This window comes from Gossypium arboreum, chromosome 7 (genome assembly GCF_025698485.1).
Source record: "Gossypium arboreum isolate Shixiya-1 chromosome 7, ASM2569848v2, whole genome shotgun sequence".
Lineage (NCBI taxonomy): Eukaryota > Viridiplantae > Streptophyta > Magnoliopsida > Malvales > Malvaceae > Gossypium > Gossypium arboreum.
This window is the reverse complement of record NC_069076.1, coordinates 25600659-25617842: the sequence shown is the minus strand read 5'-3', so window position 1 is coordinate 25617842 and position 17184 is coordinate 25600659. Positions and strand designations below refer to the sequence as shown.

The window sequence follows — 17184 nt, the reverse complement described above, 5'->3', positions numbered from 1 at the left end:
GGTTATATATGCAAAGTTGGTTGTAGGTACATGACAAATTGGGTGAGAAAAATGGCTCTTAAAATGGCCTATTTTTGTCCACACGGGCAGAGACACGAGAGTGTGTCTCAGCCGTGTGTGACCCACGGCCAGGTAACACGGCCGTGTGTCCCCTATAGCTTTCAAAAGGTTGCAAGTTAGGTTGTTACATGGCCTACCACCCGGCCTGGCACACGGGCGTGTGGGGTTACTTCGAAAGGTACACAACCTGGCACACTGGCGTGTTACTTAACTGTGTGACCCAAGTCAGTGAGTTATACTGGCAGGGACACGGGCTGGGACACAACCATTTGTCTTTATTTTGAATGCCCACATGGCCTGAGACACGGACGTGCTCTTGATCGTATGAGTCACACGGCCGTGTGATCCCTACAGTGTTGAAAACTTTTACTATTTTCTGAAGAATTTCCTAAGTTTTCGATTTAGTCCTGACTTGTTTCTAATGTGTATTTTAGGCCTCAAGGGCTCGTTTAAGGGACAATAATGTATGTTTTGACTTGCTTTTAATATGTTTATTGCGATGGTATGAAATGTTTGAAGTTTTTATGCATTTGAATTGTAAACTCTGGTAATGCTTCATAACCCTGTTCTGGCGATGGATACGGGTTAAGGGTGTTACATAAACTCCCTGTCCTCCTACTGTGGACTTTGAAAAGTGAGAATGCTTACCTTACCCAAATATTCTGATTTCCCACAAAAAATACGGGGGAAGGTAAAAAGAATCCGATGAAGATCTTCGTTACTGTTTAATCAGTCATGGGAAGGGTCAAATCAATTCAACTAATTCCCAACTAATCTCATCACGAGAACTAACTTGAACAATGCTTAAGCAAACTGAGTGTACTATACTTTGACGATGACTCGGGTATGACATGATCTTAAAGACAATTAAGTTTTCTACATCTTTCTCAAACACTTGATAGGCTCTTCGTGCTCAACCAACACTTAGGACGTACTGTTCCTTAGGCGTACTCTTTCTTGGGTGTAATCTTTCTTTTCTTGAAGATACCTTGTAATTAAATCCTTAGATACCATTAACAGGTGGATATTTTAACGCTAGTATGCGTCAATACTCTGACTCCCCATCAAGCCAACAAGGTGGCAAATTATGCTACCATAGTGCCAAATCAATTTACTTACATACCTTACTCACCTTTTTGGATCTATCATTTTTTGGGTGTGACAGTATGACATGACTTCATTTACCACAATAGAATTCGTAGCTCAATAAAGGGTAAATAATATCCTCTCATTGGAATTGCATGGCTTATAGAAAAGAAACATTGCCACAGGTCCTTTATTAGGAACAAATGATTTTCATTACTATTTTTTAGTAATGATATTTTTCATGGTGGAAGATATAATTGTTACCATGAGATAAAATAAGATCATATTGGCTGAATAGATTTTGACCCAAAGCGATTAAGAATATCCTATAAAGGTAACACACTAATGACAAAGTTATTATACAAGCAAAATTATAAGTTGCTTTTGTAATGGTATATAATAAGGGAAATTTCAATCATGGTACTTTTGGTGGATTGATTTCATGACTAAATAATGTTGTAATTAGACGAAGAGTCAAAAATTAATTACAAATTATTTGAGCCCTAATTTACATGTCCAATCAGTCCTTCCATTAACTCAACACAATCATGTTTGAATTGCAACAATAATCGATATGTTGAATGAATGAAAACAATGAAAGGAGAAATAAACTGCATGTATTTTTATCCGCAGTAAATGCATTTTTCTTGCAAGGAACAAAAGATGACTTAGAAATCAATTTAATATCTTTGACTTATTATTTAATTGATTATAATTAAATAGTTGAGTTCAGAGTGAGAATTAAATTAAGTAGTCATTGTAGTTTTACTAAACAAGACAACTAAATTTATTTACTTAGATTCTAGTAAGGTAAATTCATTATGATTTTAACAAAATTAGAATTGGGTTAAGAAAATAATTTAATTGAAAGAATTAATTAAATTTATTTTAATTAAATAAATAATATTTTAGGAATAGAAAAATGGTTATAATAGGGAGAATTATATTGTTGGAAAAAATCTGGTTCGAAAATGGTTTTCTTGTACAACGGGAAATAAAAATTTTGAAAACTAACCCAGTTTATGATATTTATAGCAATAAACCCTAGATCGAATTCACACTTGTGTTTTCGGATAGATGGATCCTTATCGTTTCCGACTTTCAACTAAATGATCTTCTCCATTATTCTCGTTGTTTCAAGGGTTGACTCGAACGATTCGAATCAAAACACAGAACTAGAAATAATTTTCTTTTCTTTAGTGTGAAAATGAAAAATCTCTTCTCAAATAGAAACTGACAAAATTTGTTATTCTGAAAAATAGATTCAATAGTTGGAAATAAATTCTCTCTATTTTTGGGTAGAGTAACAATATTTTAAAGTTGTGTCAATAGCCCTATCGATGCCATCAATTTTGTATAGGTTGTTTGCTTTGGATATTTGAATAGGTACTTTGACATTATTGGAATTCAGTGGTCACATCGTGACAACGTACTCCCAATGTCGCAATGACAAAAAGTTCAGGGCTCACGTTGCAGTGACATAGCCTCGAGGTCATGATGAACTTAAGTCAGAGAGTCACGTCACGACGAGGAAACCTCTGAAGTCGCAACGTCAACCTGGAATTTTGTAAGCATTACAATTTAGTCCTAATTCGACCTCATGCTAGTATTAAAACTTTCGTAGGCTCGTGTAAGACCCAAATCCAATTGTATGGTTTAAACAACATCTACGGTTCAGATTCAAGCCTATCCATAAGATGAAAGTCCCTAAGGGATTAAAACACTATACAATCTTATCCCTTATGATGACAAATATTCACTAAGGTAACTCTGGTTTTACTGAGTGTTTTACTATGCTACCAATGCTTCAAGTAAATAGATTTCTCCATATGTTCCACGAATTGAGTTAAGTCAAATGAGCTCATTTAATTAATTGACCTTCACATGAAGTTTTGTGCACATGAAGTTTTGTGCACATTTGTCACGGGTTTTGATCAGCAACCCGTGACACTAATACAAGATCTCCATGATACTTTTTAACAATAAAATCTAGTATATATATTTTTGGGTGAATGTTAATCATATTTTGCGACAATAGTTAAGGTTATATTAAAAGAAGTGATAATTGAATTCAGTAAAAGTAATAAATAAAATTAAATGAAAAGGAAACAAAATATGCATGAAAAAAGCCCATTTTCTTCGAGGAGAGAAAAATTAGGCCGATGCCCAAATCATCCAAAAACATGCCACGTGTAACAACGTGAGATAGTAATTTACCCTAAGCCTATAGCCTATTGGATGGAAAATTTTGAATCCATTCATAAACGCAGCGCAGCGAAGCGAACCCACATCCCAGTTTTGGAGACTTTCACACACACGGTACAAAGAGGAGAAAACCCTGCAACGACGCGTTTTGGTTGCGGTTTTTTTTTTTCTTTTTAATTTCGCTTTGAATTCCGCTGAAAATTTTCTTCACGGTGGTGCCTGCTTTCTTTCTTTCCTGTCGTTTTGATTAAAACTCAGGTATAGTAAAATCAAATTTCTTTTTTTTTTTAAATCTAAATTTTTATTTTTTTTGCTTTCCGGCGTCGTTTCTTTCCCCCTCACCCTCACCCTCACCCTCACGCTCGCTTTCTGATTTCCAATTTCTGGATTTTCCCTTTTATTATTACAATTATAAAGAGAACGTTTATCTAAACAACCAAAATGTTCACACCCAAATATTGTTTTCTGTTTAGTTTTCCATTTTTATTTGTCCTCCGAGAGTTAAACGGAAACTAGGGTTTTAAATTGAATGGACCACCCAAATACGAGATTCTTCAAATTTTTATATTTATGTGTATATATATATCATTTGTTTGCAATTAATTCGTTAAAAAAAGTTTGAAATTGATCTTAGTTATCTGTGCTTTGTTTCAAGGGCTTGATAAGAATTGGCTCCAAAATGTAAAATTTAAGTATATATTAACAGTGATGGAGGCTATCCTGCTAATTTACGGGACTAAACTATCTATTTTGGCCTGCATTTCAGGCCACTTTGATTTATTTTGGTTTAAATTTTAGAAGATAAAATCAATGGAAGAGATTGGAATGGACCCATCTGCAGCCAATCCTGGACCCATCGATCGTTCAGTACTGTATGATCAAGACAAGCATGTATCTTCAGCTGTTTGGGATGGCCAGGTCTGTTTCTCATTCCCACCAATCTCATTCTCCGCCCCCCCCCCCCCTTTATTTGCAGATATGTAATTTGTGTTTCTTTGATAAGTGAAAATTTGTAGAATTCGTTTATGCACTGGTTCATTTGTTAGTTTGTTTGATTGGTTGTTTATCAGTTTCATCGCCTTGATGCACTAGACTAGTTTTGTCCTTATATATGTGAAGGGTTTCTTTGATTGTGATTGTAAATTTGACTTGTGCATGCGTTTTTATTTAAAACACACTAGCATTATTACATAATATATACATGCATTACAGGAGCGTGGTGCACTTAGATGTCATGAGCATACATCAAAGTTGGGAGAATGGAGACTCACCCCAAAACAGATTGAATTGGTGGAAAAAGCAGGATTTGGGTACTTGAGGAAGATACCTGCCATTAGTTTAGATAATCCGCTCATTTCAGCTTTAGTTGAGAGGTGGAGAAGAGAGACTAATACATTTCACTTCACTGTTGGAGAAATGACTGTGACTCTTCAAGATGTTGCCTTCTTGCTGGGATTGGCAATTGACGGGATGCCCGTGATTGGAATAACGTATACCACTTGTGGAACGGTGTGTGAAAAGTATCTTGGGAAAGCACCAGATTCTACTTATGCAAGTGGTGGGATGGTGAAGCTAAGTTGGTTGAAAGAGTTCTTTTCTCAGTGTCCTGAAAATGCAACGATCGAAGAGATTGAGCACCACACACGTGCTTACCTTTTGTATCTTGTGGGAAGCACTATTTTTTCAACCACCACAGGGAATAAGGTCCCTGTCATGTACCTTCCATTGTTTGAAAATTTTGAGAATGCTGGGAGGTATGCATGGGGTGCAGCTGCATTAGCATTCTTGTATAGGGCACTTGGGAATGCCTCTGTTAGATCCCAAAGCACTATTTGTGGATGTTTGACATTACTTCAGGTTATTCACTTTTCTGATGTCCCATTTTCCTACCCTTTTCTTTTCCTTCTATAAGTGCTTTTGAAGGGCCTGCTGTCTTTCAACTTCTTTTGACAAAAGGAAGCAGTTAGGAGGATTTCTAGCTGAAGTTTTTCTAATGTTATTGACAACATTTAGATAAAATTCTGCTACTTATAATCATTCTTCTTTTTTAGTGTTGGAGTTACTATCATCTAAATATTGGTCGACCAAAGCTCAACAGGGACCCTATCCACGATCATTTCCCTTTTGTACTGAGGTGGAAGGGAAAGCAGAGTGGTCCAACGACAAACCGTGATGTAGTTTTCTACCGTAAGGCACTTGACTCCCTGGAACCATGTGATGTAAGTTATTGGTATTTCCTTTTGTTCTTTAAAATAAAAATTATGTTTCTAGTTGCCATATGTGTAAGAGTCAGCTTCTGATGAAAAGTTAAAGGAAGAGTAATATGGCTGTTTGTTGTTAAAAAATAGGTAGAGTGGCTTCCCTACAAGTACATGGATAGTACTGTAATCCCAGAGGAAATTAGAAACAGTTTGGTTTTGGGGAGGTCTAAAACGATGTTGATATGCTTTGACAAGGCAGAAAGGCACCTTCCTAATCGTGTCCTAAGGCAATATGGCATGCTACAACCTATCCCAGAAGATGTGCCACAATGGGTAAGAAAAAGCCGTGGAGTTGATGGTGGTGTGGACTTGTCTGGGAAAATGGAATCAGAACTTAATGAATGGGCAGATCGTGCACTCCATATTGTGGATGGTGATGATGATGCAGATGAAAATGAATACATGGTGTGGTATTTGAGAATTACTCGTAAAGTTGTAGGGAGACCTATTTCTCTCTCTTCAGAGTTTCAGAGAACAGTAAGGCTATACTTAACTAGTTAACTATTGTCTATGTCCTGTCCCCAGAAAATTTCATGTGTACATCTCTTTTCTTTTTCTTTTTGATGAAACAGATTGGTGGTGTACGGGAAATTTCATACTTAGCCGAAACTTTCCCTTTGAAAGGACTGCTGCCTGAGCAGTTTGAATCAATTTCCAGGATTAGGTCTATTGCACAAGAATGCTTGAGAGACCAAGTTGGAGGTACAATTGTTTTGTCACCTATTGTGGGAACTGAACTTGGCAAAAGGACTAGGGGGAAGGAGAGGGTGAGAAGAAAGGGTACTGGGAAACGGAGGCGTAGTAATGATCCCATGGAAGGTCACGGAGCTAGTGAGGATGAGTCTCAGTATTGTGGCATGGTTGAGGTGGATCAATTACATCCGCATCACACGAATGATGAGGTAGATCATTTGCCACTTACAGTTCTTGAAGGTGAAGCTGCACTGCTATTGGATACACCACATAAAGTTGATGACATGCAACTTCATGATGCAACTGATGGGATTGATGCCTCACACTTTTGTGATGCAAGTAATGAGGCAGACAACTCGAATATGCTTAATTCTATTGGTGAAAATGATTTGCAAACTGCCAAAACAGTAGAAGAGGTTATTCCACAGTCATTTGAGCTACCTGATGCAACCAACGGTAACACCGATTTAGAAATTCATAATGAAACTAACAAGCCCGAAGACTCACAAGGTTGTAATGCTACTAATGGGATCAATGGTCCCCAAACACTAGTGGCCACTGATGTTAATGAAGCACAAATTCATGGTGCAACCGATAAGGTCAGCGAGTCACAACCCTCTGATGCTGTTCACAGTGATCAACAAATGGTAAAAGAGGAAGTAGAGGTTGCTCCACAGTTGTCTCACGAAAACACTGAGGATCTTGCACAGCAGGGTGATAATAGTGTTGTAGCATAAAAGTGGAACCATTGTCATGTATTTTCTGGAGGTAATTCTCTGACAATTGGCTAAATGTGTTTGCTTATAAAATAGATAGATACATGTACACATACATGCACCAAAAACTTTAGGCATGCACCACGCATTCCTGCCTGCTACACTTGAAACGAGATTTCAATTTTTTTTCTTTTACAGGCTGCAAAAGATGAACGGGTCTCAGCCTTGTATTAGTGGCAAGGACAATTGGTTGCACAAAGAAAAGATATTTATATTGTAACTCCAAATAGTTCGAAGTGCCTGACCTGTTTTAAGGGCACTCTGTGGCTTGTAGAATTAGCTCGGGTTAACAGAAATTAGTTTCACTTTCCATTTTAGATGACAGTTTTATTTTTTGGCCATCTTAATGCAAATTGCATGGCATGTTCATTTTTGTTTCTAAGAATATTGTATAGGGTGTTTACTGTTTCTTCCTTTGGTATCGGCATGGATGTGTTAGTTATGTGTAATTGAAGTAGATTGTTTTATGTTGTTGGCACTCTTTTTATCATGGTCAATGTTTTGGGATTTCAAGGAAATCCTGATCAAGTGGAACAGAGAGAGAGAAGTAGATGGAAAATACTGAGATTTAGATTGTAAGTATACTAGACGCCTTTTGTAAGTACAATTTCTTAGAACCAATGAGGTTAAACTTGGAGTTGCGATTTTGAATTCTTTAAGCAATTTTCACAGATTTTCATGGAGCGGTTTAACTAATTAAACCACTTTCCAACATCTTAAGGCCATGATCTCCTGGCACTGAAATGGGGTTTTAATGAACAAAAATGAGTTGCATACTCTTATTTAAACATGTTTTCTTTGAGAACCAAAATTTGCAGAAGGATACCTCCTCTTGCTGACTGATCTACTTCCTATTCTACACAGTTAGAAACCCTGCGATTGGTTTGGATTCAAATCAGTTTTGTTTGACATGTGCCATTCTTCTTGTTGGAGGAAATGAGATCTGGTTTGGGGTTTCCCCAAGTCTAAAGCTTGTTGATTCATAATTCTTCTCCATTGCATCCTTTTGTAGCAACAAGTTTATAGGTTTACTGTTAATCTCTGCTCCATCCTTCTATGGACTGTCTCCTAGATTCAGGCATGGACTCGTTTTGGACAGCTTCAATGGATGCCTCTGTTTCTTTGAGATTGTGAGCTTAGACTAGTTCGCCTTATTCAAACTTGTCATGATTGTTGTGGCCATGTTCATGTGGTTGATGCAGGGATAAAATGATTCCCGAGCCATTTCATTTTAGATACCATTGTGATATAATCGATTGGAGTAGGATTTGTGGCTTTGACTGGACAACCTCTACTACCCTTACCCTTTATGAAAAAAAAAAAACTATTGTTATATATATATATGTTTTTTTACTCCGGCGATGAAAGGGATTGTATGTATTAATTTAAATATATTATATTTTATGTTAAATTTTAAATACATGATTAAAATTGAAATTGTTTAAATTTGAAAAATTAAAAGATACATAATTAAAATTTAATATAATACACGAAATTTAAATATTTAAATTTAATTCAAATTTTCAGGATTTTTAAATCATTTAATTATTTGTTTTGTAATATTGAAAATTATTTTAAAATTGAAAATTTTAACAATTTTCAATACCTTAACAATTGAATTATTTTTAAACATTCAAATTTATAAATTTAAATTAAATATATATGTTTAAAAAGTTATTACACTTTTATAAATAAAATAGAAAATTTAAGAACTATTTATATTATATTATATTATATATATATATATATATATATATATAGATAAACTGCTTTAAAACTTTTAATATTAGAATTGAAATGTTTTAAATTAGTAAGGAGTATTCAAGCAATTTTCAAATATTTTTAAAATTCAATCAAACTATTAGTTTAAAAGTTTTAAAATTTTAATACTATTATTGATATGGTTTAATGTTTATTTTATTATCTTAAAAGTTTTTCCATTTTAAACTACTATTGATTGTTGTAAATATTATTTTTACATTTTATTTTAGACTTTTATCTTATTTTTTTATAATTTTTAAAATGTCGATATTATTTTAAAATCTGTAAAAGAATGGTAATAAAATTTTAAATATTAGTGTAACCAATATTTTTTTTCATATGTTTATTGTTAATAGATTAAAAAAATTAAAACATCTCATATATAAATATTTTTCCTAAGTTTATTGTTAATAGAATTTAATATTTTAAAGTCTCAATTCACCATTTTTTTAAGTCTCAAGTTTTTACGTGTTCAAGCTTTTAAAATTTAAAATTTTCATAAAACTTATAAAATTGTCAAATATCATAAAAATACAATATGAGTACAAAAGTTTAAAAATTTTAAATTTGTATTAATTAGATTTATATGAAATTATAAAATGATGTACAGCCTTAGTTGTATGTATTAATTAAAATATATTGTATAATTTTATTTTATGATTGACATTATAAATAAATCTATAATTTTATATATTTTATAATTCGATATTTTTATTTGATAAAAATAATGTTTTAAATTGTTATTATTATTATTATTATTATTATTTAAAGGGTACACATGGGTTATATTAATTTAAGATATTATTTTTATTGAATAAAATATTAAATTAAGAATATGTAAAATTATAAATGATTTAAATTTATTTATAATATCAATCATAAATTTAAATTTATATAAAGTTATAAAATAATTTTAATATATTTTAATTAATATGTATAATTGAATGTGTGCATTGCTGGATAAGAAAACTGGCTCGATAATATAAAAACAAAAATATTACATTATTTAGTTAAAAAATTTGTCTATATATTATAGATAGATAATATGGATTATAAATAAATATAAAAAATATATTAATGTTAAAATAAAATAAAATAAAATAAAATAAAAATTTATCCTGACATATTAATTCGAGCAAGCGGCATTGACTAAAATAAAGAAAAGCAAGCAAAACAGCGTCTCAAGACAAAAAAGGAAAAGGCAGATATATAGACGAATGAGTGTTAGTGCGTGTATTCTAGTTTTCCCCCAACCTCTGCTTAACTTGCCTTTTCTTTCTTTCCTTTGTTTTTTTAATGATTTTATTGGGATTAGACTTTAACAACCTGAATCGCTATTTCCCCCACTCTGACTCTACTTACTTCCCCGATTTTCACTTTCCGGCTCCAACCACCATCTCCGGCGTGATCTACGCCTCTCATCGAATCTTCTAATCACGCTCTTTGCGCCTGATCTACGTTTAGGGTTTCTTGATGCTCTCTTCCACACTTGCATAGCTAGGTAACTTTCCTTTTTTTTTTTTCTCTTTATTTTCTTCAGTTTTAACTTTCTCTCCCTCTCCCACCTAATTTATTTGTTATGGAATGAATTTAATTTAGTTTGCTGCCGTATTTCTGGGGATTTTAGCTCTTAATTTGTTTCTACTTTTGGTTGCTGAGAAACTCCGTAGTATTAGAGCGACAAAGTTGCAAAACTATACTCATTCAATTAAATTGGAACTTTCTAATTAGTCTTATATTAAATTAACCATATCAAACCATATAAGCAAGTTGGGCAGTTTAAATTATTCTTTCAGGTGAATAAATAAAGCAACTTTCGAATTAATAATATATTAAATTAACCTCATAAATTTCATCGTTTCTTTAGTAGTTTAATTAGGAATTGTTAGTTTGGCATTCGGAATTATTTCCCGTCATGCTCTACATAAGGAAGACCTACACACACACACAAAAAAAAAAAAAAAAAAAGAAAGAAAAAGAAATACAGAGAAATTGAAATGCATAAGTTTTCTGCAAAGGTTTGGTTAATTGTGAAATTCTTAACTGAGGAAGCCCAGTCACAAGTTGATGCGATATATGATATGGTTATTCTCTAAAAGTCTAAGCAATTGAATGCTAATGATTAATAAGGTGGCTAGCTGTTCTTCAGCTGGTTTTTTATTCTCCTATATCTATAAAGTCATGGGCACAATACTGTTTTAGTATATATACAAGGCCCTTTTTAATGGTAACTAAAGTGATAAAGAGGTTCTTTACTTCAGATGGTTTCTTCAGGGGAGTGTGTAACGGATGAAGTTGGTACGGATAAAGTACAGAGCCCAGATGCTGGAAGTCATGCATTGCAACAGATCTCTGATAGTAAAATTCAGTCATCACAATCTGTTGAAGGGAGAGGAACCCTTGCACTTGTATCAAAGGAAAATCCACTTCCTATTTCTGTGATCCATGCTTCACAGTCACAGCAACAAGGAAATGCTTACTCTATGACATCCAAGAAACAATCGCTGACTCCTTCTCCATCGCCTGGTATTGATGGGAGCAGTCCCATTGTACGTGAGAAAGCCTCAGAGGATGGGTATAACTGGCGTAAATACGGGCAGAAACTTGTTAAAGGAAATGAATTTGTTCGAAGTTATTACAGATGTACACATCCAAACTGCCAAGTGAAAAAGCAATTGGAACATTCACATGCTGGGAAAATGGTGGACACTGTTTATTTTGGTCAGCATGATCATGCAAAGCCGCTGACCCCACCTGTAGCTGTTGGCTTTGTTGTCTCTGTCGTTGAAGAGAGACGAGATAATGCATCTCCAACTGTTATCAAAGGTAAGAAAATCATCTTAATCATTTATGACTTGTCTAATCTGATGAAGCAAAAGTTGCTTGATTTATAACTGATCTCATATTTGAAGACAAGTCATTGGGTGCACATATCCAAACACCTCGCCTGATTGAGCCAGGGGATAGTTCTCAGCGTTTACCTATTGCTGCTAGTGAAGATTTGAAAGGTGCATCTTCAAAATCAAATGGGATGCAAAATATTGCTGGTAATGATGATGGTCATCTCATCTCAAAACGCAGGTACCTTAGTTTATTTTTCTTGTGTGTTTGTTCCTCTTAACCTTCGGTTAACAGTCACTGAATGCAAACAGGAAGAAAGAGAACGATATTGTTGATGCATCTCCAGTGCATAAACCAACAAGTGAATCACCTATGGTTATTAAGACACTAAGTGAGGTTGACATCGTAAATGATGGGTACCGTTGGCGCAAATATGGCCAAAAATTAGTTAAAGGCAATCCTAATCCAAGGTATGAATCACCTTATTTTTGTTTGTACACATTTCAAACACTTTTGTCTAATTTACATAGTATTGCTGCTCTTTGGCAACAAATGTAATCATATTGTTATACCAACTATAGATGTTTTCTTATCATAAGTAGAGATGCCTCCTTATCTCTAGTGCTGAGAGTACTTGTGCATATTACTTAAATGTGTTTTGATCTCAGAAAATTTTCCATTCTTTACATATGTAACCATACTGCGGCTTTTGGCATGGAGTTGACTCTCCGGTCACTTGTGATGTAGGAGTTATTACAGGTGCTCAAATCCCGGATGCCCTGTCAAGAAGCATGTGGAGAGGGCATCTCATGATGCAAAATTGGTTATAACTACATATGAGGGAAAACATGACCATGATTTGCCTCCAACTAGGACAGTTACTTACAATATAATTGGCGTAAATGTTGATTCAGCAGCTCATAACAGTGAATCAGGCACCAAGGTAGAAAAAAGGGAGACCATTAATTCTAGTTCTGGAGCCGAGAATAAACCGAGCGAGCAATCGAATGGCAAGTCAAGAACTAAGATAGAAGTAAGTGGTACTGTTCATGTTGGCACAGTTAATGCACCTACATTGGGTCCTGAAAGTGGGTCAAATGAGCAACGGAGTGGAAAGTTAGATCACAATGAAGAGAGTGAAGTGGTTGGCTATACTGCTCATTGTAAATCAAGTTCTCAGAATACAGAATGAGCAGATCAGTAGCAAATTCAAAGCAAAATGGAAAAATGGTATTGCTGACAGTGATAAGATGGTCCATGTCCATATTCTCGGGGTGTTCGTATTCGCAATGATTGATTCGGAGTATCAATATTGGCAAGCAACCCCCATGTGTAAAATTATTCAACCAGTTTAAATAATGCAAGATTAAGATGTAGAATTTTATCTTACGGAAAGATCTAATATAAAATAGGCTAATGTTTATTGAGAAATTTCTCAGTTATTTTTCACCTTCGTCTTCCATTATTATTCAAGTTTTAGGTGTCACTGAATGAATGAAACAATGGAACGAGATGACCGCAGAGCAGCAGGCTAACTTATGATTTATAAGAAATGCACGCTTAAATAAGTTGTTGGCAGCTAAAACAAAGACATCCAAGCATAGCTGAATGCCAGAGTTACAAAAAAAGAAATCACCTCCATGCACAAGAAGCGACCAAATCCCTATTCATCCAACCAAGATATAAACCTCCATCTCTCTCTTCAAGCCTATATCTATCACAGTAGTTCTCAAGCAGTGTTTTTATGGTGGCATTCACCAAGGAACTTAATGGATAAGGAGTGAACCCTGCCATTCTGAACCTTGACCTCCACTTTCCCATGAGTTCATGTCGTTCCACTCTCTCCGGCCCCTCACATGCTATTATGTTAACAACATCCCTTGCCAGGCAATGCTGCTCCACGTTGATTCGCTCTTTGTGTTCCCGTGGGAGAGTCACATCGATGGATTCAAACATGGCTGTATAATAGTTCAACGTCTCACGGAACCTTGGGAAGAATGGAGCAGTGTTTGTGTTTGATTCCTGCTCAACTAGGGTTACAACCTTCGGAGACAGACTCTTAACCAGCCTCAAGAGTCGGTCACGATGATTCTCGGTGCTCACACTCTCATCAGGCATGTGGTGAAGCATGAAAGCAAAATTTACAGCTAGAGCCTCTCCAGGTTGAACTTGAAGATGCTCTTGTTGAACCTCACAACCAGACATGGCAGCAGCATTGAACTCAAATGGCACTTTAAAAAGCGCTGCAAGTTTAGACAGCCTCTTTGCAACAATGTTTAAGCCTCCTCCGCGGGCATAAGCAGATGTGGAATCATCGATACCAGTAATGCGGATGTGAGGCGGCCCACCAGGCCTAGCCGCAAATGCTTGAATAAGAGTAATCCACTGACTCCCCTGACCTATTTGGAAATCGATAATATGAACTCTATCTTCATCCTTCATGGCTTCCGCAATAGCTCCATTAGCGGACATGTAACCGAACTTGAAGTAAGGGCAAACCTCATAAAGAATATGCATGTAAGATAATAGTTCAGCACTTGCCGGTTCTTTGCATCTCAAAGCCTTGTAGATCGAGCTCCCCGAGGAGGCCAGTCGTGCCACAAGCCCTTCCAACATGTATGCTCCCAACCTCTGGATGGGCTCACCAGAAACTGACACCATCTGTCGTAATTCATCCATTAACCACTGTGCTGTCAATAGATCATTATCTGATACAGCTTTTGCACAGGAGACAAGGACCTGTTTTAGATCTCGTCTGGAGACTGCATCCATTACAAGTCTCCAGCTGTCCATCTCAGGTGAGATGGTGCTGTTGATAATATCACAATCAGGCCCCAACATCACAGTTTCCAGCTCTCTCAGCTTACCCTTCAGATCACTTACATCATCAGTTATGCAGGAACCGCTAATAGGAGAGCTATAGGTATTATCCGGAGAGTGATGCAGGTCAGACATATTAGACTGTGATTCTTGCTGTGACATTGGGCTTCCATTTGATGAAGAATTGTAGACTCTATAACTGCCACATGCAAAAGATGACTCCAAGGTGCAATAAGGCTCATGGGAATTCTTGACTGAGAAATGGGATCCGTGGCTGCTGTCGGTATAGCAGAAAGAGCGATCAATAGCTGGGAATTGAGGGAAGCTGCAAGGCTCGACTTCTTCCTTTACTCGAGGAAACAATCTGCTGGCCATGACTGAACTTCTATGTTGCTGGGATGCTTGCATTGGTGTATCTTGGTTCTCGACTTCTATGTTGCTATAGGTACTAGATTAAGAAATCTTGATTCTATCTGAGAGGCTAAATGCTGCATGCAAAGTAAGTGTAAAAACCAATGTCACACCCAACTATCTCTTCTCTCTTCATGGTCTGCAAAAGAGCGAAATAAGATCACCAAGATTTAACGGCGGCATTGAGGATACAACACAAATTCCAGATTCATCATGCCTATCAAAATAGTCCATTTCACCGAAACCTAAGCGCCCATTTTTCTTCTGATATCACAAAAACTATCATCAACTCATAAGAAAATAGAATATATACATACTTTTCTTCCTTCCATTTTCAACAAAAGAAGAGATGAAAATATCATTATTCAATACCCCCTCCACCATACATTCCTAAATCTTCAACAACAAGAATACTTAATATCCACATCCTCATGACCAAATACGTATGAAGGAAAATAAAGACATCTTTGATTCCGCACAAGGAGGCAAAATAAGTACATTAATTAGCTATTTAAACAACATTTATTCCAATCTTCAAAACATCAATTCTGGTCTTACCCAACTGATACCAAAACTTCAACTTATATAGCTAGGCATTCTCTCTCCTAGCCACATATATATATTTTTACGTCATAAATAAATAAAATTCATTCAAGCACTAGATCATTACTCATTTGACATTATGTGATGTGAAGGAGCTTCTACTTTTACACAACGAGAAAAATATTAAGTCTTTATTCCTTTTAAGTAATATAAAAAACACAATAAATCTGTGAAGAACATGCTTTCTTCTTCATAAAAACGTCACTTTTTTTAAGACAAAAAAAAAAACACCAGAAAGTGTAGATTCTTAGAGTAAAACCAAAACTAGAAATACTTAAAAACTATCTTAGTTATAGTTGATCCAACTCCAACTCATTTTCACTAAACTCAAAACAACTTCCCCCCTTCCAATAAGGAAACCAACAACAACTTCACTCACCAAAAGAAAAGTAAACCAAAATTCCAAGAACCTCCGGCAAGCAAGAAGAAAAAAAGAAATCTTAAATTAACTCAATTTGAGAAAATAAATTGGCTTGCAATATCAAATCAATTGTTTTAACATACCCACCTTATTATTAAGGAATCCTTAGCTTGCTGAGCTTTGAGTTTTGAAAGAGAAAGAAAGAAATAAGATAGAAAAAGATTTAATTAATTTTTCTTTAGTGAAGACTGAAGAGCCACATGTGCATTATATTAATTAAAAACTGATGATTATTAAAAGCCCATCGATTATGCCAAAACTACAGGATTACCATTAATGTCTGAAAAAAGAAAAAAAACATTCTGAGCTGTCTTGCAAGATACACACCATTAATAGACTTCTGAATGACTATACTACCCTTGTTAAATGCGCATTTGTTTGAAGGGTAAATTACATGAAATTAGTAAATGTGTGTTTGATTGGATAAAAATAATTCTTGGGAAATGATTTTGATAAATTAATATTTTTTAGTGTTTAAATAATTTTAAATAAAATATTTTTCTTATTTGATTAATTTTTTATTTTTTAGAAAAATAATAAAATAAAGTAAAATTTATCTTAAATTTTAATTACATAATTTTATTTGTATTTGAATTAAACAATAATTTTAAATGCTTAAATAAAATTTAAATTACAACATCTTTTCAAATGCATCAATTGATTATATATTCAAGGCATACCACAATAGTATAACCTTACAATATTTTTCATACCAAATAAACATATATCAAATACAAAATTTAATAAAAATACAGCTAAAATTATATATTATAATATATAAATACACAGTAATTCTACATATGGAATCAATGTATCATGGGGATTGCTTGTGAGATGGAAATGGAGATGCATTGAGTGTTAGATGCATTTGAGCAATGATGTCACATTGGAGGCATTTCAGAACAGGAAGTGGAATCGAGTATTTTGATGTAGTTTTGAGGGCCTCTAGTTGCTCCATGGGTGCTAAAACTTTCCAGAATTGAGGCTTGAGTTTAGCTTAATTATTTAGGCATTGTAAAGCAAGAGTAGATGTTAACTGATCACGTAACATTTCTCCCTCAATCTTTTGATGTCAGATGACATCCGTCACTTCTACTTGTACCATTAAAAGATGAAACAATCAAAGCTTGGGTGAGTTGAAAAACGCGTGATTTTGCATAAAATTCTTAAGTGCTTTGATTTTAAAAGAGAAAACTATATTCTTAAGGTACTATTTTTAAATAGAAAAATAACAATGTATCAAATG

General features: G+C 34.8%; 3 protein-coding genes across 6 annotated transcripts; 2 read left to right on the top strand and 1 right to left on the bottom strand.

The window, feature by feature from the left end:
- Positions 1 to 3382: 3382 nt before the first annotated feature.
- LOC108468478 (protein MAIN-LIKE 2) lies at positions 3383 to 7712 on the top strand. Of its 3 annotated transcripts, none has more exons than XM_053031094.1 (7): positions 3383 to 3609; positions 4153 to 4269; positions 4564 to 5208; positions 5403 to 5570; positions 5700 to 6089; positions 6185 to 7073; positions 7220 to 7712. In XM_053031094.1, exons 2-6 carry the CDS (start codon positions 4162 to 4164, stop codon positions 7040 to 7042), a joined length of 2169 nt encoding a protein of 722 aa, XP_052887054.1. In that variant the 5' UTR covers positions 3383 to 3609; positions 4153 to 4161; the 3' UTR covers positions 7043 to 7073; positions 7220 to 7712. The 3 variants fall into 3 exon arrangements, with proteins under 3 accessions (XP_052887054.1, XP_052887053.1, XP_017624874.1); XM_053031093.1 differs by having other exon boundaries at positions 4150 to 4269; XM_017769385.2 differs by having other exon boundaries at positions 4118 to 4269.
- Positions 7713 to 10005: 2293 nt separating this feature from the next.
- Positions 10006 to 13114, top strand: LOC108452974 (WRKY transcription factor 1). The gene is made up of 5 exons (XM_017750821.2): positions 10006 to 10343; positions 11104 to 11668; positions 11755 to 11923; positions 11995 to 12153; positions 12431 to 13114. Exons 2-5 carry the CDS (start codon positions 11104 to 11106, stop codon positions 12873 to 12875), a joined length of 1338 nt encoding a protein of 445 aa, XP_017606310.1. The 5' UTR covers positions 10006 to 10343; the 3' UTR covers positions 12876 to 13114.
- A 111-nt stretch (positions 13115 to 13225) lies between these two features.
- LOC108452968 (scarecrow-like transcription factor PAT1) lies at positions 13226 to 16147 on the bottom strand. Of its 2 annotated transcripts, none has more exons than XM_017750799.2 (2): positions 16026 to 16147; positions 13226 to 15053 (listed from the first exon to the last, which is right to left on the bottom strand). In XM_017750799.2, the coding sequence occupies exon 2, from the start codon at positions 14909 to 14911 to the stop codon at positions 13316 to 13318; it is 1596 nt and encodes a 531-aa protein (XP_017606288.1). In that variant the 5' UTR covers positions 14912 to 15053; positions 16026 to 16147; the 3' UTR covers positions 13226 to 13315. The 2 variants fall into 2 exon arrangements, with proteins under 2 accessions (XP_017606288.1, XP_017606296.1); XM_017750807.2 differs by having other exon boundaries at positions 13226 to 15178; positions 16026 to 16128.
- Positions 16148 to 17184: the final 1037 nt, after the last annotated feature.

Coding starts and splice junctions, on each gene's coding strand:
- LOC108468478 (XM_053031094.1), top strand. CDS start 4,162: ATGGAAGAGATTGGAATGGACCCATCTGCAGCCAATCCTGGACCCATC. Junction 5,571..5,699: donor ACTCCCTGGAACCATGTGAT/GTAAGTTATTGG, acceptor GTTAAAAAATAG/GTAGAGTGGCTTCCCTACAA. Junction 6,090..6,184: donor CTTCAGAGTTTCAGAGAACA/GTAAGGCTATAC, acceptor TTGATGAAACAG/ATTGGTGGTGTACGGGAAAT.
- LOC108452968 (XM_017750799.2), bottom strand. CDS start 14,911: ATGCAAGCATCCCAGCAACATAGAAGTTCAGTCATGGCCAGCAGATTG.
- LOC108452974 (XM_017750821.2), top strand. CDS start 11,104: ATGGTTTCTTCAGGGGAGTGTGTAACGGATGAAGTTGGTACGGATAAA. Junction 11,924..11,994: donor CATCTCATCTCAAAACGCAG/GTACCTTAGTTT, acceptor GAATGCAAACAG/GAAGAAAGAGAACGATATTG. Junction 12,154..12,430: donor AAAGGCAATCCTAATCCAAG/GTATGAATCACC, acceptor CTTGTGATGTAG/GAGTTATTACAGGTGCTCAA.